The 27,419-nt window shown below is 33.0% G+C and overlaps 1 protein-coding gene and 2 long non-coding RNA genes across 10 annotated transcripts in view; all 3 read left to right on the top strand.

Annotated features, from left to right (window-relative positions):
* The window catches only part of LOC127738109 (serine/threonine-protein kinase D1-like), a 109,465-nt gene that overhangs the window by 9,788 nt on the left and 72,258 nt on the right, over positions 1-27,419 (top strand). For 4 of the 8 annotated variants that reach the window (XM_052249234.1, XM_052249233.1, XM_052249230.1 and 1 more), the window contains exons 2-3: positions 3,765-3,903; positions 18,066-18,128. In XM_052249234.1, the coding sequence (XP_052105194.1) occupies positions 3,765-3,903; positions 18,066-18,128 (202 nt within the window). The remainder of the gene's footprint in view (positions 1-3,764; positions 3,904-18,065; positions 18,129-27,419) is intronic. The other 4 variants (XM_052249237.1, XM_052249236.1, XM_052249235.1 and 1 more) reach the window with 2 other exon arrangements.
* On the top strand, positions 3,912-14,721 carry LOC127738125 (uncharacterized). The gene is made up of 2 exons (XR_007999942.1): positions 3,912-8,055; positions 12,791-14,721. It is a non-coding gene; the product is annotated as an uncharacterized LOC127738125 (long non-coding RNA).
* On the top strand, positions 22,478-24,599 carry LOC127738126 (uncharacterized). The gene is made up of 2 exons (XR_007999943.1): positions 22,478-23,183; positions 23,345-24,599. It is a non-coding gene; the product is annotated as an uncharacterized LOC127738126 (long non-coding RNA).

The raw sequence follows: 27,419 nt of genomic DNA, 5'->3' as shown, positions 1-27,419 counted from the left end.
GTGTATGGATCTCTCTGACATTGTACCACAAGGTTCCATATCATAAAGGGAATGCTGGGGTTGATTTTGGGGGTAATTGCCTCAACATTTTAGGAATTAGGGGCAAAAAAAGGGGCAAAAAAAAAGCATTTTTCTAGTTTCATGACAATAACTTGTGTGTAAGTGTATGGATCTTTCTGAAATTGTACTACAAGGTTCCATATCACAAAGGGAAAGCTGGAATTGAGTTTAGGGGTAATTGCCCAAAACGTTTAGGAATAAGGGGCCAAAAAGGGGCCAAAAATAAGCATTTTTCTAGTCTCCAGACAATATCTTGTGTTCAAGAATTTGGATCTCTCTGAAATTGTACTGCAAGGTACCATACCACAAAGGGAAGGCTGGGATTGATTTTGGGGGTAATTGCCTCAAAATTTAGGAATAGGGGCCAAAAAGGGGCAAAAAACAAGCATTTTTCTAGTTTCAGGACAATAACTTGTGTGTAAGTAAAATTAAGAATGGAAATGGGGAATGTGTCAAAGAGACAACAACCCGACCATAGAGCAGACAATAGCCGAAGGCCACCAATGGGTCTTCAATGCAGCGAGAAACTCCCGCACCCGGAGGCGTCCTTCAGCTGGCCCCTCAACAAATATGTATACTAGTTCAGTGATAATGGACGTCATACTAAACTCCAAATTATACACAAGAAACTAAAATTAAAAAGTGTATGGATCTTAATGAAATTGTACTACGTACAAGGTTCCATATCACAAAGGGAAAGCTGGGTTTGAGTTTGGGGGTAATTGCCCTAAACGTTTAGGAATTTGGGGCCAAAAAACAAGCATTTTTCTAGTTTCCAGACAATAACTTGTGTTCAAGTGTATGGATCTCTCTGAAATTGTACTGTAAGGTACCATACCACAAAGGGAAGGCTGAGATTGAGTTTGGGGGTGATGAATCATAAGGGGGTTCAAAAAATTTGGGGGAGGCATTTTTTTTTCCTTTTTTTTTTCTTTAAAATTTTCCATTTTAAATTGTTTATTTCTGATTTATATATAAAAGCAAATAATAATGATATGGTTTGAATAGGTAAATTAAAAATTTTTAAGTTCTTAGACCACATTCATTCTGTGTCAGAAAACTATGACGTGTCAAATATTTAATCACAATCCAAATTCAGTGCTGTATCAAGCTTGAATGTTGTGTCCATACTTGCCCCAACTGTTCAGGGTTCGACCTCTGCAGTCGTATCAAGCTGCGCCCAGCGGAGCATTTAATTAATTATGTGATTTGCTAGTAGTTTATTGACTAATGACTTGTGTCAATGGAATATACACAATGTATATCATTTTTATAGTAAAAAAAAGTAAGTTGACATGATTGTTTGTATTGTCTGTAGGCTAATGTCATGTTATAGGAAGTTATAGATACTTCCTTCATGTCAATTACAGCAGTTCTCATTAAAATATTGTAAAATAGATTATTTTATTATCGTTTCATTATCTTTACATTTTTACTTTTATTGAATTATCTCTGTACAATTGTGTTATATAACAAGGAATTTTTTGATTCTGGAATAATTTTGAATTCTGGAAAATTGATAAGAAATATATGATGAAAACTAACCCAGCTCAATAGGATTAGCCATGTGTGCATGGCTAAGGTTAATTTTACTGTCACTGATATTTCAGTATGAACTAACTAACCCCCCTTAGCCATGCATGGCTAACCCTCCTAAATTGGGTTAGTTTTCGTCATACATTTCTTATCGAGAATTCAGAATTATTCCAGATTCAAATAATTCCTTGTTTATATATATAATTCAAATAAAAAGTACATGTAACTAAAAAATGTTACTCTATACAGAACGTACCCTTGGCATTTGTTTACCAAAGGTGACAGGTCACACAGATCACAACATGTAATTGTTTTCCACTATTTTTATCCCTTTTAATTGAAAATAATTAAAAACTTAGATATCCTTTGGATATGGATAAGAGGAGAAGTGTGGTATACATCAATGAGACAGCAAGCCAATACACAAAAGAGGTCAACAGCCAGTTTTTCATAACCAGGTGTCTTTAGAATAGGTCAAGCTCTAAATCTTCTAAGAAAAGTTACACCTCCTCAACTGATTAAAAATATAATATAAGACAACCACCGGGAAGGGGCATGATATGCGGAAGCAACATAAATATGTGGTTGCAATAACCAATTTTTGGAAAACTCAACGCTCCCCCTTTTAATGTCAATTAGTGTAGGTATTTCAGTTATTTAATGAATTTTGTCTAGATCTGTATACCAGTCGCACTCTGCCATTTATCTGTCATAATCATATTAGACCATATATACATAGCATATAATTTATTGTTTCTGTAATTCATACGGTCAGATATAATTAGGGATTACCTCAACGAAAAAGTTAAAAAGTAAGAATTAACAGAAAGCTTAAGTAAGGCACTGCCCAAAGTTTAAATATAGATTTTAAGTGATGTTTTATTATTAATCTTAAGTGGTAATGCTTGAAACCAGCATTTGTGACATTGAAAGGAGAATTTTTCCTTGTAAAATCATTGAAAATCACATTTCATAAAGATATCTGAATATTCTGAGATTTATGTGAAACATGATCTAAAACAGTGTCTTATCTTGTAGATTACAGGCTAAATTCTAAAATTGTAATTAAGTCATGACACTTGTGAGAGGTGTGGTTGTTAATTTAGTGTATACATGTAACTTGACCCACCTCCTACACAGGTATACATCATGATAACATGCAAAACATTGATTAGATTCAACTTTGAACTTTAAAATGATTTAAATTCAATTTTAACATATTTGAACTTTAAATGTTAATGTACTCCAGTATATATGTATCTAATTTCTCATCAATCTGAAATATTTATTTTTAGATAAATAAACCTAGAAATAAGTTTTCATTGATCTTGAGTATTATAAGCAATGATTTGTCAACTTTGATCAACTAGTTACAAATGTTTATACATGAACAATGTTTAAATTCTTACAACTGTAATTATTATACAAGTTGTAGTTCCTGCTCTCACAGAGGAAAGTATATTTAATTGAACCTCAATATTTCTGAATCCAGTGAATTTCTTCTGAACAAGGGGAAGGGAATGGATGGTTACATGTGCACACTTGCTTTTAATTACTACAGAAGAAAGATAAAGCTATGTTTGCCTTCAAATTCATTGCCACAACACAATGAACTCAAACTCTCAAATTTGATTAATGTAATACTAAGATGTATGTCAGATAAGTTTTGAAAAAAAAAATCCATAAAAAACAATAAACAATGCATGGAATGATTATAAAGTACCAACATTTAGTGTGTATTGTGTGGACTAGACGCCCTGTAATTAACCATAGACATAATTTATGAAGTTTGCAGATCAGGGCATGTGACCCAATATACATTGTAAATAGACAGACTAAGAACATGCAATATTATTGCCCATCTGTGTGAGACTTTCCAGTTCTGTATGTTGGAAATTTAATCCTTTCCACTTCAAGTTAACAGTGTCAAGCCATTATAGTTTTCTGTTGGCCGGCTGTATATGTCACAATTGCAAAAAGCGGTACTTACATGTATATACATCATCGTAACATGTAACATGTAACATGTATATACCTTTACATGTAATTACTCTCTTCTTTTTGAAGAATTGATACAAAACTAAGCTCTGTAAAAAAAAACTTAACTTGTATTTAAAAACAGTTATAGCTTCATAAATTTGTTCTACATTCTATGTTTTTATTTTCAGTTTCCTGAACACGGGTTTTACAGTTTGGTTGATAAGATTTTACTGTTTCGTCATGACAATACTAGTCCAAACATACTAGTACATATTTCCAGTCCAACTGATGTCAAAGATGGATGTCTTGTGGAAATTGTTCTGTCAGGTAAGGACACATTTTATTAAACTGATGAAAGTTCGGATTATCAGTTCCGTTAGATACCTGTAATTACTGTAAGATTCTGTTACCATCATATTGAAAATGAACATTTGATTTTTAAGCATTATCTTGAAATAATATTTAGAAAAATAGAAATGTTTACTTCCACTGTAATTGGCGTCCATTAAACTTACCTAGAACATATATCCTTCTGTAGATCAAACTAGATTTTTTTTATCAGAACCTGGAGAATATGGTATGCATTTATTGCTTTTGTCATGAAAATCAGAAAAATATGTATACAGTAACCATACAATGATTACACACTGTCATTGCTGAAACTGTAAATCAGGATTTACTTTGAACAAAAGCTGACTTGGTATATATATAGCTTGTATATTTTTCAGATGAAATCGTTTTTGTTTTTTTTATTATTTTTTTTTCATCATGTAAAACTACATTTTCTATTTTATGTGTTTCTGTGAATTTGATTTGATAAAAATTGATATTTGTTACAATCTAGGTATCAGACTGAGGGACAGACATTATAAAAGATATATTTTACAGCATACTTTTGAACCGAAGGCTTTCTTGCATGTGTGTTTTTTTTAATTTAAGATATGATTGGTAATTCTTCAACATTGCAACTGATTTTTTCAACATGGTTTTTGTCGAGCCTGCGACTTTTGTCGCAGGAAGCTCGACATAGGGATAGTGATCCGGCGGCGGTGGCGGCGTTAGCTAACTTCTTAAAAGCTTTATATTTTAGAAGGTGGAAGGTCTGGATGCTTCATACTTTGTATATGGATGCCTCATGTTACGAAGTTTCCGTCAGTCACATGTCCAATGTCCTTGACCTCATTTTCATGGTTCAGTGACTACTTGAAAAAAAAGTTAAGATTTTTTGTAATGTTAGATTCTCTCTTATTATAAGTAATAGGATAACTATATTTGGTATGTGCGTACCTTGCAAGGTCCTCATGCCCGTCAGACAGTTTTCACTTGACCTCGACCTCATTTCATGGATCAGTGAACAAGGTTAAGTTTTGGTGGTCAAGTCCATATCTCAGATACTATAAGCAATAGGTCTAGTATATTCGGTGTATGGAAAGACTGTAAGGTGTACATGTCCAACTGGCAGGTGTCATCTGACCTTGACCTCATTTTCATGGTTCAGTGGTTATAGTTAAGTTTTTGTGTTTTGGTCTGTTTTTCTTATACTGTATGCCATAGGTCTACTATATTTGGTGTATGGAATGATTGTAAGGTGTACATGTCTAGCGGGCAGGTGTCATCTGACCTTGACCTCATTTTCATGGTTCAGTGGTCAAAGTTAAGTTTTTGAGTTTTGGTCTTTTTTTCTAATACTATATGCAATAGTTCAACTATATTTGGTATGTGCGTACCTTGCAAGGTCCTCATGCCCGTCAGACAGTTTTCACTTGACCTCGACCTCATTTCATGGATCAATGAACAAGGTTAAGTTTTGGTGGTAAAGTCCATATCTCAGATACTATAAGCAATAGGTCTAGTATATTCGGTGTATGGAAGGACTGTAAGGTGTACATGTCCAACTGGCAGGTGTCATCTGACCTTGACCTCATTTTCATGGTTCAGTGGTTATAGTTAAGTTTTTGTGTTTTGGTCTGTTTTTCTTATACTGTATGCCATAGGTCTACTATATTTGGTGTATGGAATGATTGTAAGGTGTACATGTCTAGCGGGCAGGTGTCATCTGACCTTGACCTCATTTTCATGGTTCAGTGGTCAAAGTTAAGTTTTTTGAGTTTTGGTCTTTTTTTCTAATACTATATGCAATAGTTCAACTATATTTGGTGTATGGAAATATTTTATGATCTATTTGGCAGTCACGCAGGTTTTATTTGACCTTGACCTCATTTTCAAGGTTCATTGCTCAGTGTTAAGTTTTTGTGTTTTGGTCTGTTTTTCTTAAACTATAAGCAATAGGTCAACTATATTTGTTGTATGGAAGAATTGTTAGCTGTACATGCCTGCCTAGCATGGTTCATCTGACCTTGACCTCATTTTCATGGTTCACTGGTCAATGTTTAGTTTACTTGGTTAATGTTAAGTTTATGTGACAGTTGTAATAAAGCTTTATATTTAGGACTATCAACATAATATCAATGATTAGTAAAGAAGGTGAGACATTTCAGCGTGTGCACTCTTGTATTTTTATACGCCCGTTTACGGGACGTATTATGGTATACCTCTGTCCGTCCGTCCTTCGACAACATGTCGAACATTAACTCAAAAACGCTTTAACCAATTTGCAAAAAACTTTGGGGAAATGTTTATATCTATTGACGTGAGCTGCCTTTTGTTTTTTATAAATTTTAGATTTTACGTTTCCGAGTTAAGGGGGTTTTATTAATTAAAAAAAGGGGGATTTTCCAGTTTTCAGACAAGAACTCAAAAATGCTATCAGCAGTTCTCATGAAACTTTGCTTAATTGTTTATATCTATTGACGTAAGCTCCCTTTTGATTTTTATACATTTTAGATTTTACATTTCCGAGTTATGGGGTTTTATTCATTAAAAAAGGGGGTATTTTCCAGTTTTCTGACAATAACTCAAAAATGCTTTCAGCAGTTCTCATGAAACTTTGGTGAATTGTTTATATATCTATTGACTTAAGCTCCCTTTCAATTTTTATAAATTTCTGATATGACATTGAGAAGTTATTGAACTTTATTCTTTCAAAACGAGACGGGCGTATCATGCGCTCATGGCGCAGCTGTTTATCAGGATAGGCTTTAATGTTATACTTTGATTGGAAGGAAAGACTTTAAAAAAATTCAATTTTTTGTTGATTGGTTTTCCTCAAAATTTATGGTAGCCAAGTAAGTTGTATAATATAGAGACCAGTGTTATATATGACTTGGATAACTACCTCTTAATGTAAATTATATTTCAGGGCATTAAAGTACCCTGTACTGATAAAGCTTAATATAAATGTTCATGAAACTGGGAAGTGCACAGAATAACATACAATTTTCAGCAAAACTTTAAACATGCAAAGATACTGTGTTCTCAATCTTAAGCTTGTACAGTACTTGCGCACAAAGTAGCTGTCATATATTATAATGATACTATCATAGCAGAAAATAGTTCATGATATCAAATGTTTGCAGTGCACTAAATGCTTTTTTCTGTTGAAGGTCAATTTGACTGATGAAATAATGCTTACTTGCTCCAAGCAGTTGCTTTTATAAAAGAAAAATGCTAACTTAGCAGCAAAATAGTAAACTGGCCGATTTCAAGGGTGGATCCAGGATTTTAGGTTAAGGGGGACGCAAATTTTAAATTTTTTTTTAGGTAAAATTATCGAAATATTCTTTATTAAGCTGAGGACAACCCATGCTTTGCAAATTTAAGGGGGGCGCACGCCCCGCCTGAATCCGCCCTTGGATTTATACATGTATACAACATGTACAAAATTTGGTAATACAATGTATACTGTTTAAAATGACTGGAAGTCTGAGAAAATGTTTAGAGTTAAGTCTACTTCCCGTACTAATACTGTACTAATACTGTAGATATGGAAATCAATCATATGTGTAAATTTATTACATATATGCCAATTTCCAGATGAACTTCCAAAATATTATATTAGTTATTGTGATTTGAAACCATGTTGTAAAAGAAGATGACTCAGAAATGTGTATTTTATAATTTTTATACGACCGCAAAAAAAATTTTGTGGTCGTATATTGGTATAACGTTGGCGTCATCGTCATCGTCGTCGTCCGAAGACACATTAGTTTTCACACACTAACTTTAGTTTAAGTGAATGGATCTCAAAGAAATTTTACCATAAGGTTCAATACCACAAAAGGAAGGTGGGGATTGATTTTGGGGGTTATGGTACCAACAGTTAAGGAATTGGGGGCCAAAAATATGCATTTTTGTAACTTCCAGACATAACTTGTGTGTAAGTGTATGGATCTCTCTGACATTGTACCACAAGGTTCCATATCACAAAGGGAATGCTGGGATTGATTTTGGGGGTAATTGCCTCCAAATTTTAGGAATTAGGGGCCAAAAAAAAAAAGGGGCAAAAAACAAGCATTTTTCTAGTTTCATGACAATAACTTGTGTGTAAGTGTATGGATCTTTATGAAATTGTACTACAAGGTTCCATATCACCAAGTGAAAGCTGGAATTGAGTTTGGGGGTAATTGCCCAAAAAGTTTAGGAATAAGGGGCCAAAAAGGGGCCAAAAAACAAGCATTTTTCTAGTTTCCAGACAATAACTTGTGTTCAAGTGTATGGATCTCTCTGAAACTGTACTGCAAGGTACCATACCACAAAGGGAAGGCTGGGATTGAGGGGGGGGGGGGATTTTTTTTCCTTTTTTTTCTTTAAAATTTACCATTTTAAATTGGTTATTTCTGATTTATATATAAAAGCAAATAATAATGATATGGTTTGAATAGGTAAATTAAAAAATTTTAAGTTCTTAGACCACTTTCATTCTGTGTCAGAAACCTATGCTGTGTAAATATTTAATTACAATCCAAATTCAGTGCTGTATCAAGCTTGAATGTTGTGTCCATACTTGCCCCAACTGTTCAGGGTTCGACCTCTGCGGTCGTATCAAGCTGCGCCCCAGCGGAGCATTTTATTTAAATATTACTTAAAACATCTCCATGATGTACCAGTAGGTTCCAGAGGTTTATAATATACATACATCTTTATTTTTTGGTCCCTGGAGTTATGACCTGTAGAAATTTCTTTGTAAATGTTATCACTGTAACAGTACTTACACCAAGATGTCGTTATATGAAATGAATACCCTGCATTTATCATGCTTTCCAATAACTTTTGTGGTAATATCTTAGTGTAAATTAGATACAACCATTCGGGCTAATGCCCTTGAGCTGTATCTAATACATGATGGACTTCGATAAGATTTATATGAAAAGTGTTTATCAACAATATCTAAATTGAATCAGAAAGCAACTTAAAATTTTCATAGACATTATGGTCCTCCGGAATATAAAATATGTGAAAATTGCCTTGTAAGTATGTCTCTAACAGTCCTTTGTGTATTAAACCGAAAAAAAATACATGTAAGCTAAAGTTAAATAATATCTCACTTAGTTAAAAAATATGTTTGTCTGAAGCAGGCCCTGTCACTCTTGACTCAAATGACACTGGTCAAGTGTAGATTTGGTAGCTGAGAAAAGAAATGTTCCATCTCTATACAATAAAAAGGTATATAACAAATCTGAATGAAATGGCGGAAATTCAAATAGTTTACTCTGAAAATTTAAAGAAATAAAATTTAGGAAACACAAACTGAAAAATAATCCACAATAAAGAAACAACTTCCTGATGTATATACAGTGTGCATGTTCAGTTTAGGGGGTTTTAGTAACTGTTGCATTTATTATTTCCTTTTTTGATATGTAATTATTAATATTAAAGAGGAAGTAGAAGAATAGATACACATGATACTAAACATAGCTTTATGGGTCTAGTTGAATAAATTTTAACAATATTTTCCACCATATTGAGTACTTTGGTTTACTTTTAATGTGTACCTGTGGCTGGCAATGCATGTTGTACATGGAAGTCTATCAGAGTTGAAAGGGAAATTGCCAATATAACTTACTGTATTGTATCATTTTTTCAGTTTTATTCATTGTTGAAGGCCATAAATGACCTGCAATTGCTAACATCTTTGTCCTTTGGTTTATTGATAGTTGTTACATTGGCAATCATTCCACATCTCTTGATTTTTATATACATAAATTTTATTTCCAATAGAGGATCCATTATAGGCATAGTCAGTACATTGATTTTTTATATTACACAATTGCAAATGACAATACACAAGAAAATAAAAAAAAAAAAAAAAAAGAAATACAACTGAAAAAAAACCCACCATGAAATATAAATTGAGTTTATAATACATGTAGTCACGTAAACCAGTATGTTAAGTGTTTATTGACCATGCACCAGAAGCAGCATCACATCCATTATAAAAAAAAAAGCTTTTGAGTCAAGTCCTTCCTCGTGGCTGATGCATATGAACAAATAGTATTGTTGTTCATATGCAGGAGTCACCAAGGGCAAGTGCTTAAAGGACACTCAAGCCAATACACAGAAATATGAACACTTAAAACGCTTTACAACACATATGATTTTCCTGCTTTAGGTTTGTTCTTCAGCAGTTGAATTTAAGTTGAATTGTAATTAAGCCTCAGACCAGGCCTTGCTGAATAAGGGAACTCTGTCTATTTTTTTTTTTTTTTTTGATTAGGTAGACTGTTAAAGTTATATTATAAGGGATTCTTTTTTCTTGCACATATCAGTCCTTTAGCATGTTAAGGATAGCTCATCTTCACTCAGATTTCAAATTATGCCCTTAAGACATTAGAAGACAGAAAAGTACAGTTTCAAACAAATTGATACTTCGATATTGACATGGTTTGTGTAACAGAAAAATTAGATCAAGGCTGATTATCCTGTAAAACAATGTAAATCCAAGATATTGATTTTTACATACAGGATCATAACTTTTGTAGGATCAATTAAACCTTGATTGCAGTTCTTCATGAAAATTTCAATTGGTCGACTCTCACAGGGATTACAACAAAGACTTTCAAATACAATATGCATTAGTTTTGATAAATTAACGCAAAACAATGTTAACTTAGGTATGGATGATCGTCACTATTAAATATTTCTGAAGATTTGCTGAAAACAAAAATGATTAATTTCTATTTAAATGACAGGCTAGTGTAATTGTTTTTTCACCCCTTTTTGTATGTCATCTACATGCAGCTATGTAAACTTTTTAAAGTATTCCGTAAGGAAATAATTGTGGTCAGTTGACACCAAAGTGGGTCACAATCATCTTTAGGGTGTCTGTTTTAATATATTTGAACATGTTTACTGCTGTTAAAATAAATAGAACAGACGGATAAAACATGCTAAGGGTATCTTTTGTTTGGATCTCCTCTATTATATATGGGCGGATTTTTTAGTTTGTAGAACTTTGTGTAGCAAAAAGAAATATACTTGACATGAATTGAAGTCTTATTGACATTCTTCTGACTTAATTACAACCCTGTTGTCAGGCCTACTTGCAAATAATGAGCTGAGTAGTATGACTTATTTTAGTTTATATTATTTTGATTTAATTATGACAATTGTTCCTTAAAGAATTAATGAAAGTGAAAGCTTTCTGTTAAGTTTTCAGCCATCACTATGGATATTGTGCTGATATTTGGTTAATTATTTTTGTCATTAGAACATTCACCTCCAGTTAACATATTAACTGTTTTAAGTTTACCTGTTTTTGACTTAATTAGGTTTTTAGACTTGAAAATGAAGTTTTTGTGTTTTGTTATGAACCTTCCTAATATTAAGATAACTAATTGTATAAGGTGTAGCTTCAGGTCCAACATAAATTTTTTAAGTATGGTTGACCTACATTTTCTCAGAAACACCAAATCAGAGCTTGTTAAACTTAGGTATCAAGCTTCATGTCAATCATGTGAGCTTGTGTTACTGTATGATTCAGATTTATAGCTCAACATTCCCTTGTTTACCAAATGCTGAAATACTATCAGGCGTAATGGCAATGTATGAAATTTTTGTTGCATTTTTATACGACCGCAAAAATTAACAATTTTTTTGGTCGTATATTGGTATCACTTTGTCGTCGTCGTCATTGACGTCAGCGTCGTCCGAAGACAGATGGTTTCCGGATAATAACTTTAGTATAAGAAAATAGAAATCAATAAAATTTTAACACAAGGTTTATAACCACTAAAGGAAGGTTGGGATTGATTTTGGGGGGTTATGGTCCCAACTGTATAGGAATTAGGGGCCAAAAAAGGGGCCCAAATAAGCATTTTTGTAGTTTCCAGACAATAACTTGTGTTAAAGTGTATGAATCTCTCTGAAATTATACCACAAACTTCCATACAACAAATGGATGGTTAGGATTGACTTTGGGGGTTTATGGCTCAAACCATTTAGTAATTAGGGGCAAAAAAAAGGGGAAAAACAAGGGTTTTTCTGGTAAAAGGACATTTGAGACATTTTAAAAGCAGTGTAAAGGAGGTAATACAATTCAAATTAAAAAACACTGCTTGATTACCTCCCTTAAACTGCTTGTAAATTATGTATTAAGAAATGATGATTGTCTTGAGGTGATTAGCTGTCAATTTATTTTTAGCAGTTACTATTAATTAATATAAATTTTAGCCATGACTATGTATGTCATTTTATTTTTAAAACTTTTATGATGTATTTAAATGGGTAATTTTGGTTGCAAACTGCATTAGAAATTTGAATTGAGATACTGACCATATCTTGAGGGAAAGAATTTTTTGGGGGAATAAGGGAAAGGGGGGAGGTGAAAAAAATTGGAGGGGGGGACAATTTTTATACGACCGCAAAAATTAAAAATTTTTTGGTCGTATATTGGTATGACGTTGGCGTCGTCGTCGTCGTCGTCTGGTGTCGTCCGAAGACACATTGGTTTTCGCACTCTAACTTTAGTTTAAGTGAATGGATCTCCATGAAATTTTACCATAAGGTTCAATACCACGAAAGGAAGGTTGGGATTGATTTTGGGGGTTATGGTACCAACAGTTAAGGAATTAGGGGCCAAAAATAAGCATTTTTGTAACTTCCAGACAATAACTTGTGTGTAAGTGTATGGATCTCTCAGACATTGTACCACAAGGTTCAATATCACAAAGGAAAGGCTGTAATTGATTTTGGTGGTAATTGCCTCAAAATTTTAGGAATTAGGGGCCAAAAAAGGGGCAAAAAACAAGCATTTTTCTAGTTTCATGACAATAACTTTTGTGTAAGTGTTTGGATATTTCTGAAATTGTACTACAAGGTTCCATATCACAAAGGGAAAGCTGGAATTGAGTTCGGGGTAATTGCCCGAAACGTTAAGGAATTGGGGGCCAAAAAGGGGCCAAAAATAAGCATTTTTCTAGTTTCCAGACAATAACTTGTGTTCAAGTGTATGGATCTCTCTGAAATTGTACTGCAAGGTACCATACCACAAAGGGAAGGCTGGGATTGAGTTTGGGGGTGACGAATCATAAGGGGGTTCAAAAAATTTGGGGGGGATTTTTTTTTTCTTTTTTTTTTTCTTTTTTTCCTTTTTTTTTTCTTTTAAAATTTTCCATTTTAAGTTGGTTATTTCTGTTTAATATTTAAAAGCAAATAATAATGATATGGTAGGAGATACACACCAAACAGGATGTGTAAATTATTATCTAATAAGTATTGTGCAATAGCAAGAAATTTTCAATTGCACAGTATTGCACAATAGCAAGAAATCTTCAATTGCACAGTATTGCGCAATAGCAAGAAATCTTCAATTGCACAGTATTGCGCAATAGCAAGAAATATCCAATAGCACAATATTGCGCAATAGCAAGAAATTGTCAATTGTACAGTATTGCGCAATAGCAAGAAATATTCAATTGCACAGTATTGTGCAAAAGAAGATACTTCATATAAATTGCTTATTTCTTGATCAATTTCAATGGGGTTTTATTCTTGAATTCTTGGGGTTCTTTAATATGCTGAATCTAACCGTGTATTAAGTTTTTGGATTTTGGGCCCCGTTTTTAAATTGGTCCACATTGAGGTCCAAAGGGTCCAAAATTTAACTTTGTTTGATTTCATCAAAAATTGAATTATTGGGGTTCTTTGATATGCTGAATCTAACCGTGTATTTAGATTCTTAATTTTTGGTTCCGTTTTCAAATTGGTCTACATTAAGGTCCAAAGGGTCCAAAATTAAACTTAGTTTGATTTTAACAAAAATTGAATTTATGGGGTTCTTTGATATGCTGAATCTAACCATGTATTTAGATTTTTGATTATGGGCCCAGTTTTCAAGTTGGTCCAAATCGGGGTCCAAAATTAAACTTTGTTTGATTTCATCAAAAATTGAATTCTTGGGGTTCTTTGATATGCTGAATCTAACCATGTATTTTGATTTTTGATTTTTGGGCCCCGTTATCAACTTTGTCCACATTGAGGTCAAAAGGGTCCAAAATTTAACTTTGTTTGATTTCATAAAAAATTGAATTATTGGGGTTCTTTGATATGCCGAATCTAACCGTGTATTTAGATTCTTAATTTTTGGTTCCGTTTTCAAATTGGTCTACATTAAGGTCCAAAGGGTCCAAAATTAAACTTAGTTTGATTTTAACAAAAATTGAATTTATGGGGTTCTTTGATATGCTGAATCTAACCATGTATTTAGATTTTTGATTATGGGCCCAGTTTTCAAGTTGGTCCAAATCGGGGTCCAAAATTAAACTTTGTTTGATTTCATCAAAAATTGAATTCTTGGGGTTCTTTGATATGCTGAATCTAACCATGTATTTAGATTTTGGATATTGGACCATAATAGGTGAATGTCCAATTTAAAATTTTTAAGTTCTTAGACCACATTCATTCTGTGTCAGAAACCTATGCTGTGTCAAATATTTAATCACAATCCAAATTCAGAGCTGTATCAAGCTTGAATGTTGTGTCCATACTTGCCCCAACTGTTCAGGGTTCGACCTCTGCGGTCGTATCAAGCTGCGCCCTGAGGAGCATTTTATTCTCATTTCAGATTTCAGAAATTAAAAGAAAATTTCTTCAAATATTTTTTCTGGGGGGTTAATATTCAAAAGCATAGTGTATTGCACAAAAGCAAAAAACCGGGGTCAAATAAATTTTAATTTTTTTGGTAGGGGCCTGGGTGGGGGGGCAATTCGCAACAGCATAGTGTATTGCACAAAAGCAATAAATTGAATATAAATTCAAATCATATAACCAATTTGAAGTTCTTTGAATACAGTTATTCTGTGTCAGAAACCTATTATGTGTCAAAAATTTAGTTACAATCCAAATTCAGACCTGTATCAAGCGTGAATATTGTGTCCATTTTGGCCCAACTTTTCAGGGTTGGACATCTGCGGTCGTATCCAGCTGCGCTCAGCGAAGCAATTTATTATAAAGAGCTACAATCAAGGCTTTCTGAAATTTGGAAATTAGCTTTGTGTGAGCATGCTATAATGTGTAATGCGTTTCCACATCATTCCTCATTAACTTCTTGATTATAAATACTTGTAGTGGTGGTATCAATTCTAAACTAAAGCTCAACTTCTTGTTGTTGTGTTCTAATGTTAGATTAACCAGTTGTTGTTGCATTTCAGGGACACGGTTAGGATGGTATTCAGTTTTTCTTCAAATTGAAAAAAGCAAAAATTAAGCATGTATTCATGGTCATTGCCTCTATACAAGATTGAGTTCATATGAGTTGAATGGTATCAAATCAGCAACATATCTTAACGTACATGTATAAAAAAAAATCAGTTATGTGGGGTGAATCTCAATGAGAAAGCAATCAAGCAACCAACATTTGTAGTCATCTGTCTGTTCAAATTTATAAAGTAAAAATTGAAGAATTTTGATCTTTTGAAATAATGTAACCATAGAGTACATCATATCATGAAAATTTCCCTTAAAGGAACTAATAAAAACTACTGAAAGCTTGAAATAAAAACGTAATAAAATGAAGTAAATATGTTCTTACGAAAGCAATAAAACTATACTTGAAAAAAAAATAATAATTAAGTTTGACATATAATACTTTTTGTGTAGTTATGTTATTTAGTGGGATGTAAATTAGTCAAGAATTGTGCATAGTGATTAATATATACTTCTATATAAATTTAAATAATTAAAATATGATTTACTTTCCTTATCAAACAAACATGCCAAACAAGATATTGAATCTTGTGCATATTTGTTACAGCTTATACTACTAAAATAAATTCATCAACTAAAAATAGTTTTTAGACATAATTTATTTCCTGTCAAGGCACAAAAAAAGTAGACAGGAACAGGTCTGATATTTTTTACATATATATACATGTACATGTATACATGCACACGTTTTATTCCAATGAAGTTAGTTTGGAGTGTAAATTTTTGCACAGATTTTGGTTAGTCACGATTTTCATGCACATGTATATGTATGCACATGTATATGTAGTCCAGAACAGTTTTCTCTTTCTTTTCCTTTTTATAAAATGTACAAGAAAAATTGTCTTTTTGAAATTTAAACTTTTAATACCTGCATGCTGTCATATGGCAAAAACAACAAAACAACACACTCATTTACTAGTAAGCTCTTACAGCATCATGTCTGTTGACAACAAAATTATCAAGAATAATTAAATTTTTATTTATTTTGAGTGTATTTTACAGGAAACGGCAACGCAATGACACAAAGAAACCAAGAATGCATCTGAATGCTCAATGTCAACATATTTTCAAACTAAAATATTGTTGTATTTTTTTATATCTTTGACTTAAGATGCTATGTTTTTTTTAACTATGTTTTTAACTCAAAATTTGTAAACAAGCTTCATGATAACGGTTAAATTGTAATGAAAATTTTGTAAGATTTTGATCTTCCATTACTTTCACAACTATGAACATTTATGTGTTATATTGTGGGTTCAATCTCTAGCCAATTCAAACCAAAGGTAATTGATAACTACACCATGTGTTCACTTCACCAGTAAGCATTTAGGACTAAGAGCAAAGACTGATCAACCAATACTAGTGAAAATGTGTCTTGATAATGTGGATTCATCATTATTTGTGGAATACCAATTTTTGTTGACTTCGTGGGTATAGGTGAACCACGAAATTCAATGTTCAAGAAGTACACATTTACTATAGGCTTGTATGCAGACTTTGGCAAAACAAAGAAATCAAATATCAACGAAAATACAAGTTTTCCCCAATCCACGAAAATAAATGAATCCACAGTAGTTGAAATGTCTTTCTGTAGGATATTAACTTCCAAGGAAGCTAGCATAATCTAAATTAGACTCCTGTGAAGACCTATCCACATAGCAGGTCATGTTCCTTCATTGTTATTGTTCTGATTAATATATGTAATATTTGCTGCTGGACATTGAAAAACTAGCTGTTATCAATTAGACAATCAGATGTGGAAAATAATTCCTGATGGATACAAGTAAATGCCTTCTTTTAGTTTAGATGATTCCCTTTAAGTTCTATAGTTAGTAAGATTTTACCTAATGTGTTGCCATCTAGAGATGTGTAAGAGCATATAGTTTGGACAAACTCTGTGAATCCTGTGAAATAGACTTTTTGTAAAAATTTACTCAGACCAATTCTTTGTCAATTTATAAGTACATTTATTTTAAGAGTGTGTTCTAGATTTATACAAGAAGATTATATCTGAGTTAAATAGGCCATCAAATGTAAATGACTTGGTTTATCTTTGTTTACAAATTAATATTCCTTTGTACATACTGTTGTCAAACATGAATTAATTATCAACTAACTGTTTTGATTCATTATCTTAAAGTTTATATTGTATTAAATTTTATATCTGTATGAAATTTAAAAGTAGAGATGTAGGGGAAACAATGAGACTGGATAAGTTTATTAAAAATATTCCTCAAGTCAGCTCATCAATATACCAGTGCCCAGACCATATCAAATACTGAATAGATATAAGAAGATGTGGTATGAGTGCCAATGAGACAACTCTCCATCCAAGTCACATTTTGTAAAAGTAAACCATTATAGGTAAAAGTATGGCCTTCAACACGGAGCCTTGACTCACACCAAACAGCAAGCTATAAAGGACCCCAAAAATGACTGGTGTAAATCCATTCAAACAGTCTAGACAAGTTTTTAATGAATCAAACAGACAACCAAAGACACGAAGACATGACATAAATAAAAAAAAATAGAAAGACAAAAACACATTGTTAGTGGGTAGTCAACAACTAGGAAGAAAAAATTATAAAGTCACAGCAACAAACATTAACAAGCATACATGTTTTTTTAACTTCTTTCATTTATGTTTGTCTTTCTTGTCGTCAATCAATTACCATATAAGTAAAAACTATTAGACTACATGTACAAATGTAAATATCTTATCACAGATATATTATATATCCTCAGGACAGTAACCTCTCCATTTATATCATAATCTGTAATTTCAGACAAGAAAACATTGAAACTTTCAATCAATTAAATCAATTATTAGACAGTAGACAAAGTTCAAAGGTCATCATGAAATAAAATTATTCACTGATTTGTTGCAGAAGATGCATGCATTTTAAGGCGTAAAAGTGGAAGGCAGAAAAAGATTCGATCAAGTATTTGTAGTGTGTTGGTTTTTTTCACTTTTAATTTCTAATTTGGTATTAACAACTAATGGTATTCCAATAATAACATAGCTTTTCATTTCAAACAGCACCACTCCTATATATTAGGTTTGTTAATAAATGCACTTTTACTGGCATTTTCACCCAGGGAAGTTTTTTAAAAAAATGTTTTAGTTTTGGTTTGTCTCAGCTTTGTAGAGCTTATTTATTTGATTTTGCCTGCATAACAGTATTTAGCAGTCATGAAGCTTTAAGTGATTGATATGAGTGCCCTCAGAAATATCTTTGCTTATTTCAATTTCAACAGATAGAGCGTGCCCTCAGAAATATCTTTGTTTATTTCAATTTCAACAGATAGAGCGTGCCCTCAGAAATATCTTTGCTTATTTCAACTTCAACAGATAGAGCCTGCCCTCAGAAATATCTTTGTTTATTTCAACTTCAACAGATGGAGCGTGCCCTCAGAAATATCTTTGTTTATTTCAATTTCAACAGATAGAGCGTGCCCTCAGAAATATCTTTGTTTATTTCCACTTCAACAGATAGAGCATGCCCTCAGAAATATCTTCAACAGATAGAGCGTGCCCTCAGAAATATCTTTGTTTATTTCAATTTCAACAGATAGAGCATGCCCTCAGAAATATCTTTGCTTATTTCAACTACAACAGATAGAGCTTATTTTTGGTTTCCCTTAATGTGTTAATGTGCACAATTCATTTCAGGTAAGTTGTCATGGTAGCATTTTATTCAGTTCACCTGGCCTCTTTTTAAAGTAAATAACAAATCATTCATGAGAAAATTCTGATTTAAAAGAAGAAATTATGTGATCAGGCTATTTCTATAGACATAACCTGGATCGCGCAAACATATTGTAAAGTTTGTAACCAGCTTCTTATAGTGAGATGTAAACTTTTTAAAATCTCATAATTTTTGAAGGGTAAAAGAATCAGTTATCAATTGCTGAATTGCTTATAGATATTCTTTAAGCTTTCTTGTGTTTGGGCAAATTTCAACAACAGTCTGATTCTTCTTTAGTAGTATGGAAGTCTTTAGGTAAACAGTTTTGTCAAGTCTTTTGTTCCCTTGAAGTTGATTGATTAATGTGATCACTTTTAATATAGTGGCTGGTCCTGGTCAGTGTTACAGGAAGAAAATTAAAATTTCAGACTAGTATATTGAATAAGACTAGTAATTTATATAAATATTAACTAGTGATTGACACTTATGATGCTGGTGTATTGATGGACATCAGATTATAATTTGTTCATGTGGGTAGTTTTAACAAAGGAAAAGTCTAATATTTCATACTTATTATCTAAATTTTACCATTTTTAGCAAATAATAAGTTTAAATCAAAACGTGATGCTATGTTTAACCATACATGCAACATAAGTTATTTTTAGTAATTAAAACCACAAGAATTAGTTCTTAATTACTTTTGATTTCACGCCCATTCAGTATTTACTATAATTTACTGTTGTTCATCCTTCCCCCACATTTCCAAATGTGTATGTTATGGATGGGTGACCAAAAGCTGCATTTAAAATTTGATTATTATCTCTTTATGTGTTTCAGTGTTCAAGAACTTTGTTTATAAATAATTTTGGTAGAGAGGTACATATGAATTTATAGTTTGTCTTACATATGAAAATAATGTTTCTTGTATAAAATTGATATTTGACTATTTTTTCAATCGTGCCTTTTATATTGTACTGTCATAAACAGAACTAAAACATCGAAAAAAAATGATAGGGTATGGTTATAAGATCAAAGGTAGAAGACAAAAACACAAGAATTGATAAACATCCTCATTAAAGGGCAATAACTCCAATTTGGAGTAGACTAACACCAGGAAGTTCTTAAATCTTTCAACAGTTAGGGCTACAGGCCTGATAATAGGAACTAATTATTTTAGATATTTTTTCTTCTGATAATCTGGCTATTTTGAATACTTGCTGGCCTCTCACAAATACTGCATATTTCAGTGCAATTTTATCTTGGGACTTCATAAAATTTTGTAGGAATGTTGCTTTTTCTTTTTAGCTCACCTGACCTGAAAGGTCAAGTGAGCTTTTCTCATCACTTTGCGTCCGTCGTCCGTCGTCCTGCGTCCGTCGTCCGTCGTCCGTAAACTTTTACAAAAATCTTCTCCTCTGAAACTACTGGGCCAAATTTAACCAAACTTGGCCACAATCATCATTGGGGTATCTAGTTTTAAAAATGTGTGGCGTGACCTGGTCAACCAACCAAGATGGCCGCCACGGCTAAAAATAGAACATAGGGGTAAAATGCAGTTTTTAGCTTATAACTCAAAAACCAAAGCATTAAGAGCAAATCTGACATGGGGTAAAATTGTTCATCAGGTCAAGATCTATCTGCCCTGAAATTTTCAGATGAATCGGACAACCCGTTATTGGGTTGCTGCCCCTGAATTGGTAATTTTAAGGAAATTTTGCTGTTTTTGGTTATTATCTTGAATATTATTATAGATAGAGATAAACTGTAAACAGCAATAATGTTCAGCAAAGTAAGATTTACAAATAAGTCAATATAACCGAAATGGTCAGTTGACCCCTTTAGGAGTAATTGCCCTTTATAGTCAATTTTTAACCATTTTTCGTAAATCTTAGTAATCTTTTACAAAAATCTTCTCCTCTGAAACAACTGGGCCAAATTAAACCAAACTTGGCCACAATCATCATTGGGGTATCTAGTTTGAAAAATGTGTGGCGTGACCTGGCCAACCAACCAAGATGGCCGCCACAGCTAAAAATAAAACATAGGGGTAAAATGCAGTTTTTGGCTTATAACTCAAAAACCAAAGCATTTAGAGCAAATCTGACATGAAGTAAAATTGTTTATCAGGTCAAAATCTATCTGCCCTGAAATTTTCAGATGAATCGAACAACGTGTTGTTAGGTTGCTGCCCCTGAATTGGTAATTTTAAGGAAATTTTGCTGTTTTTGGTTATTATCTTGAATATTATTATAGATAGAGATAAACTGTAAACAGCAATAATGTTCAGCAAAGTAAGATTAACAAATAAGTCAACATGACTGAAATGGTCAGTTGACCCCTTTAGGAGTTATTGCCCTTTATAGTCAATTTTTAACAATTTTTCGTAAATCTTGGTAATCTTTTACAAAAATCTTCTCCTCTGAAACTCCGTGGCCAAATTAAACCAAACTTGGCCACAATCATCATTTGGTTATCTAGTTTTAAAAATGTGTGGCGTGACCTGGTCAACCAACCAAGATGGCCGCCACGGCTAAAAATAGAACATAGGGGTAAAATTCAGTTTTTGGCTTTTAACTCAAAAACCAAAGCATTTAAAGCAAATCTGACATGAAGTAAAATTGTTTATCAGGTCAAGATCTATCTGCCCTGAAATGTTCAGATGAATCGGACAACCCGTTATTGGGTTGCTGCCCCTGAATTGGTAATTTTAAGGAAATTTTGCTGTTTTTGGTTATTATCTTGAATATTATTATAGATAGAGATAAACTGTAAACAGCAATAATGTTCAGCAAAGTAAGATTTACAAATAAGTCAATATAACCGAAATGGTCAGTTGACCCCTTTAGGAGTAATTGCCCTTTATAGTCAATTTTTAACCATTTTTCGTAAATCTTAGTAATCTTTTACAAAAATCTTCTCCTCTGAAACAACTGGGCCAAATTAAACCAAACTTGGCCACAATCATCATTTGGTTATCTAGTTTTGAAAATGTGTGGCGTGACCTGGTCAACCAACCAAGATGGCCGCCACGGCTAAAAATAGAACATAGGGGTAAAATTCAGTTTTTGGCTTTTAACTCAAAAACCAAAGCATTTAAAGCAAATCTGACATGAAGTAAAATTGTTTATCAGGTCAAGATCTATCTGCCCTGAAATTTTCAGATGAATCGGACAACCCGTTGTTGGGTTGCTGCCCCTGAATTGGTAATTTTAAGGTGATTTTGCTGTTTTTGGTTATTATCTTGAATATTATTATAGATAGAGATAAACTGTAAAAAACAATAAATGTCGGCAAAGTAAGATCTACAAATAAGTCAACATGACCGAAATTGTCAGTTGACCCCTTTAGGAGTTATTGCCCTTTATAGTCAATTTTTAACCATTTTTTCGTAAATCTTAGTAATCTTTTACAAAAATCTTCTCCTCTGAAACTACTGGGCCAAGTTAATTATAGATAGAGATAATTGTAAGCAGGAAAAATGTTCAGTAAATTAAGATGTACAAACACATCACCATCACCAAAACACAATTTTGTCATGAATCCATCTGCGTCCTTTGTTTAATATTCACATAGACCAAGGTGAGCGACACAGGCTCTTTAGAGCCTCTAGTTTATTTCTTGAGCCACAGCATTCAACTAAGAACTGTAACTACCTTAGCTTGCTTCCTATAGTAGAGAGCACATTTTGACCCTGCTTTTCAAATTATGTTCTGTCTTTTATTTCCTCCTTAAGTTAGAGAAGTCATCTTGTTGGTAGCTGCACTGTGAAGGTTTCTGACTCATCTGTGACATTCGTTCAAGAAATGATTCAAAATAGGATGTCTTTCTGATGTCAGGGTGATGGTGTAAATTATTTATAGAAATCTTTATATTTTAGAAGCTAGAAGACTTGAGTACTTCATGTCGTGTACACATGTGCCTTATGATACAAAGTTTTCCTTCTGACATAAGTCCATTGTTCAGTGAATGCTTCAAATAACTGTATAGTTTTTTATACGACCGCAAAAAAATTTTTGTGGTCGTATATTGGTATGACGTTGGCGTCGTCGTCGTCGTCCGGCGTCGTCGTCGTCCAGCGTCGTCGTCCGAATACACATTAGTTTTCGCACTCTAACTTTAGTTTAAGTGAATGAATCTCAATGAAATTTTACCATAAGGTTCAATACCACAAAAGGAAGGTGGGGATTGATTTTGGGGGTTATGGTACCCACAGTTAAGGAATTAGGGGCCAAAAAGGGGCCAAAAATAAGCATTTTTGTAACTTCCAGACATAACTTGTGTGTAAGTGTATGGATCTCTCTGACATTGTACCACAAGGTTCCATATCACAAAGGGAATGCTGGGATTGATTTTGGGGGTAATTGCCTCCAAATTTTAGGAATAAGGGGCCAAAAAGGGGCAAAAAACAAGCATTTTTCTAGTTTCATGACAATAACTTGTGTGTAAGTGTATGGATCTCTCTGACATTGTATCACAAGGTTCCATATCACAAAGGGAATGCTGGGATTGATTTTGGGGGTAATTGCCTCCATATTTTAGGAATTAGGGGCCAAAAAGGGGCGAAAAACAAGCATTTTTCTAGTTTCATGACAATAACTTGTGTGTAAGTGTATGGATCTTTATGAAATTGTACTACAAGGTTCCATATCACAAAGGGAAAGCTGGAATTGAGTTTGGGGGTAATTGCCCAAAAAGTTTAGGAATAAGGGGCCAAAAAGGGGCCAAAAATAAGCATTTTTCTAGTTTCCAGACAATAACTTGTGTTCAAATGTATGGATCTCTCTGAAATTGTACTGCAAGGTACCATACCTCAAAGGGAAGGCTGGGATTGATTTTTGGGGGTAATTCCCTCAAAATTTTAGTTATTAGGGGCCATTAAAGGGCAAAAAACAAGCATTTTTCTAGTTTCAGGACAATAACTTGTGTGTAAGTGTATGGATCTTTATGAAATTGTACTGCAAGGTTCCATATCACAAAGGGAAAGCTGGGTTTGAGTTTGGGGGTAATTGCCCTAAACGTTTAGGAATTTGGGGCCAAAAAACAAGCATTTTTCTAGTTTCAAGACAATAACTTGTGTTCAAGTGTATGGATCTCTCTGAAATTGTACTGCAAGGTACCATACCACAAAGGGAAAGCTGGGATTGAGTTTGGGCCAATGGGGTGATGAATCATAAGGGGGTTCAAAAAAATTTGGGGGATTTTTTTTTCTTTTTTTCATACATGTAAACCTCCCGACGGTAGTACAATAATCCCGTTTTCAGGGGTCTCCTCCCGACCTCGCGTTGAAGAGAAAAAAATCCTGTGTATGAAATCTGCCCAACATATCATCTCAGACATCTGGTGTAACTGACATCACCTGAAGTTATATTTTACCTATAAATCAATTAACATGCATAATTATATGGCTTCACTTGTCAGCTTGGGTGTCAAACATTCTGGTAATCAACGATTTTTACCTCAGGCTAACTGCCGTTGTGTAATAAAAACTTTGTGTATTTATTGGGTTACTTCCCCTGATTTATCCTGTTTTAAGTTACTTTCCTTTAAATAATGTAAATTTTTAAAAGAATATAAATAAAATATAAATTGAACAAATAATCATAAAAGGATGGTAATTAAATGATTTTAAATGTCTTAGGACAAATCAAAAAATAATAATTTGAAAATTATTTGAGGGTTCTATACTTTCTTTCAAGGCTTAAATTGAATTCATATAATAACTATGACCCATGTTCTAAATTTAAATGAGTTTCTGATTATTCAAATAAAATCTAACTGCAAATGCAGATCGGTAAACAAATGATCTGATTGCCATGTTTGTCCTATAGAATAATGATATAAAAGATATGAATTGAAAAATTTAAAGAACATACTAAAAAAAAAAGAATCTTAGATTGAACATGTAGAATATTAAGATAAAGAAACTTTATAAGTACAAGGGTACTATAAACATAATACATAATACATTCGGATTGAAAGTTGAAGAAAACACACTTTAAAAGACAATTTTTACAGCACACGGTTACATTTACGACAAACTTTATGTCGATTAAAAACCTCCTGATCTGAGTCCTAATCTCCTGACCAAAATTTTCCAATCTCCTGATCTGAGTTTCACAGTCCATCACATGTATGTTTTTTTCTTTAAAATTTTCCATTTTAAATTGGTTATTTCTGATGTATATATATAAAAGCAAATAACAACGATATGGTTTGAATAGGTAAATTAAAACATTTTAAGTTCTTAGACCACTTTCATTCTGTGTGAGAAACCTATGCTGTGTCAAATATTTAATTACAATCCAAATTCAGTGCTGTATCAAGCTTGAATGTTGTGTCCATACTTGCCCCAACTGTTCAGGGTTCGACCTCTGCAGTCGTATCAAGCTGCGCCCCAGCAGAGCATTTTATTTGTTATCACATGATAGTCTTGCTTATTATGAGTGAAAGGTTGAAAATGTAATAAAATAGATCACTATCACGGTCGCGAAACACGTGACTTCGTCGTGATCAGTTTCACGGAAAAATGGCGCCCGTCAATTTATTATAGTTCGCTTGGATGTAAACTTTAAACGTAAGTATTTACATATCATCGTGTTCACACATAGGACCCCCCTCATCATATGCGTATTTTTCGTGCAAATATTTTGATGCATTTAAAGTTATATTTCACTGTTGGTTTCATAGAGAACATTCACAAACTATTTCAGACCTGCTGAAGATTGTTTGGGTTGGTGTTAACGATATGACCGTAAAATCACTGTAAATCTATTTGTGTGTCTTATTTTCACCAATCGTGTACAGAAACTTACCCAAATTTACTAATTCATTCATATAAACTAGCGTCGATGTATATTTTTGACATTATTGCGAACTGAACACAATAATATTTTTTTTGTCAATAAATGATAAGTGTACACGATATGTTTAAGTGATCAGTTCCACGGTTTAATTCTGAATCAGTATGATAAGATCACATTTAATGTTTGTGGTTGTAATATTGATGAACTGCAGAGTGCACGTTTTGTCTTTTGTTTTGTATTCCCTTTTTAGGCGAAGAGGAATATATTACTGTTAACGAACATTTGGTTGAAATGAATACAGAGCGCTTTGTGTGCCCTTGTACTTTCTCACGTTTTGGAGAAGGATAATGTCCCTCTGATATCTTTCGCACTCTCTCGTATTGTGACAGTGTATGGCGATTTTTATAATATCCTCATTAAATTCCTGTCTGTAATGTTGCAACATTGATATAGTCTATTTGGTTAACTCTTTGGCTGTCTGACAGTTTTTTTCTCGATGCTTTTGGAGTTGCTGTGAAAGCTTTGTTTTTTCTGCATAATGGGACCTATAATCAGAGAAAACTAGATATTGGCAATACCCCCATCCCACTTTCTGCTCTGCCATATGCACGAGTATAGTTCCACAAATTTTGGATTAGACAGTGATGTTGGCATACAACTTCAAATTGTTACGCTGTCTGTAAGACACAAATGATGACCCCGCCTGACCATAAGAAATTATAAATTTAACACTTTGTATGATGATGTAACTGAAGGAGGACAAACCATTATCTGTTTATGCAGCTACATGTAGTAAAACAAACAACCAATAGTCCAACTGCCTGTCTTTTCCAGAAAATTTGTAAAAAAAATAAAATCCTGTGGCCATGCACACCTTAAGTTTTAATGTTATTAAATCAACCTGCAGTGTAATCATATAACAATAATAGAATCTGAAGCGAGATGATGTAGCAAATATTTTTGTTTTAAACGTTTCAAGACAGAATTCTCAACTCAAACACGCCCGAACTTTAAAAGGTGCACTTGTTTTTTTCTTTTCGATGCAATTATTGCCCATTTTTAGGATCCCCCCAAAAAAACTATCTTTGGGAGCAGAGATGCAAATTAATATTTAAGAAAGATAAATCTATTATCTTTCTTTGGATTTTTTTTTCGGCGGAATTTATACTTATGCACAAAAAAAGATCCACTTTGAATTGAACCGGCTACACTAGATTGTTTAATGAAAATTTGTCTATAATTTAAAAGTTTACAAATATCTCGAAGCTCCGTTAAGTTAAAGTTATATGTTCCTTTATTATATCTTTAAAAGCCTAAAAAACATATGTAAACAATTTAAATATACCAATTTAGCTTTTTCTACCTTCTCTGCTCAGGCAAAGAGTTTAATTTCTTGTTTAATTTCAACTGGATTTCCGCCATTTTCCCAGATCAACCTTAATATGATCTTATCATACTGATTCAGAATTAAACCGCGGAACTGATCACTTAAATATATCGTGTACACTGATCGTTTATTGACAAAAAAAATATTATTGCGTTCAGTTCGCAATAATGTCAAAAATATACATCGACGCTAGTTTATATGAATGAATTAGTAAATTTGGGTAAGTTTCTGTACACGATTGGTGAAAATAAGACACACAAATGGATTTACAGTGATTTTACGGTCATATCGTTAACACCAACCCAAACAATCTTCAGCAGGTCTGAAATAGTTTGTGAATGTTCTCTATGAAACCAACAGTGA

Source organism: Mytilus californianus, unplaced genomic scaffold (genome assembly GCF_021869535.1).
Source record: "Mytilus californianus isolate M0D057914Y unplaced genomic scaffold, xbMytCali1.0.p SCAF_4, whole genome shotgun sequence".
NCBI classification, from domain to species: domain Eukaryota; kingdom Metazoa; phylum Mollusca; class Bivalvia; order Mytilida; family Mytilidae; genus Mytilus; species Mytilus californianus.
This window is presented reverse-complemented; position numbering and strand designations above follow the sequence as displayed.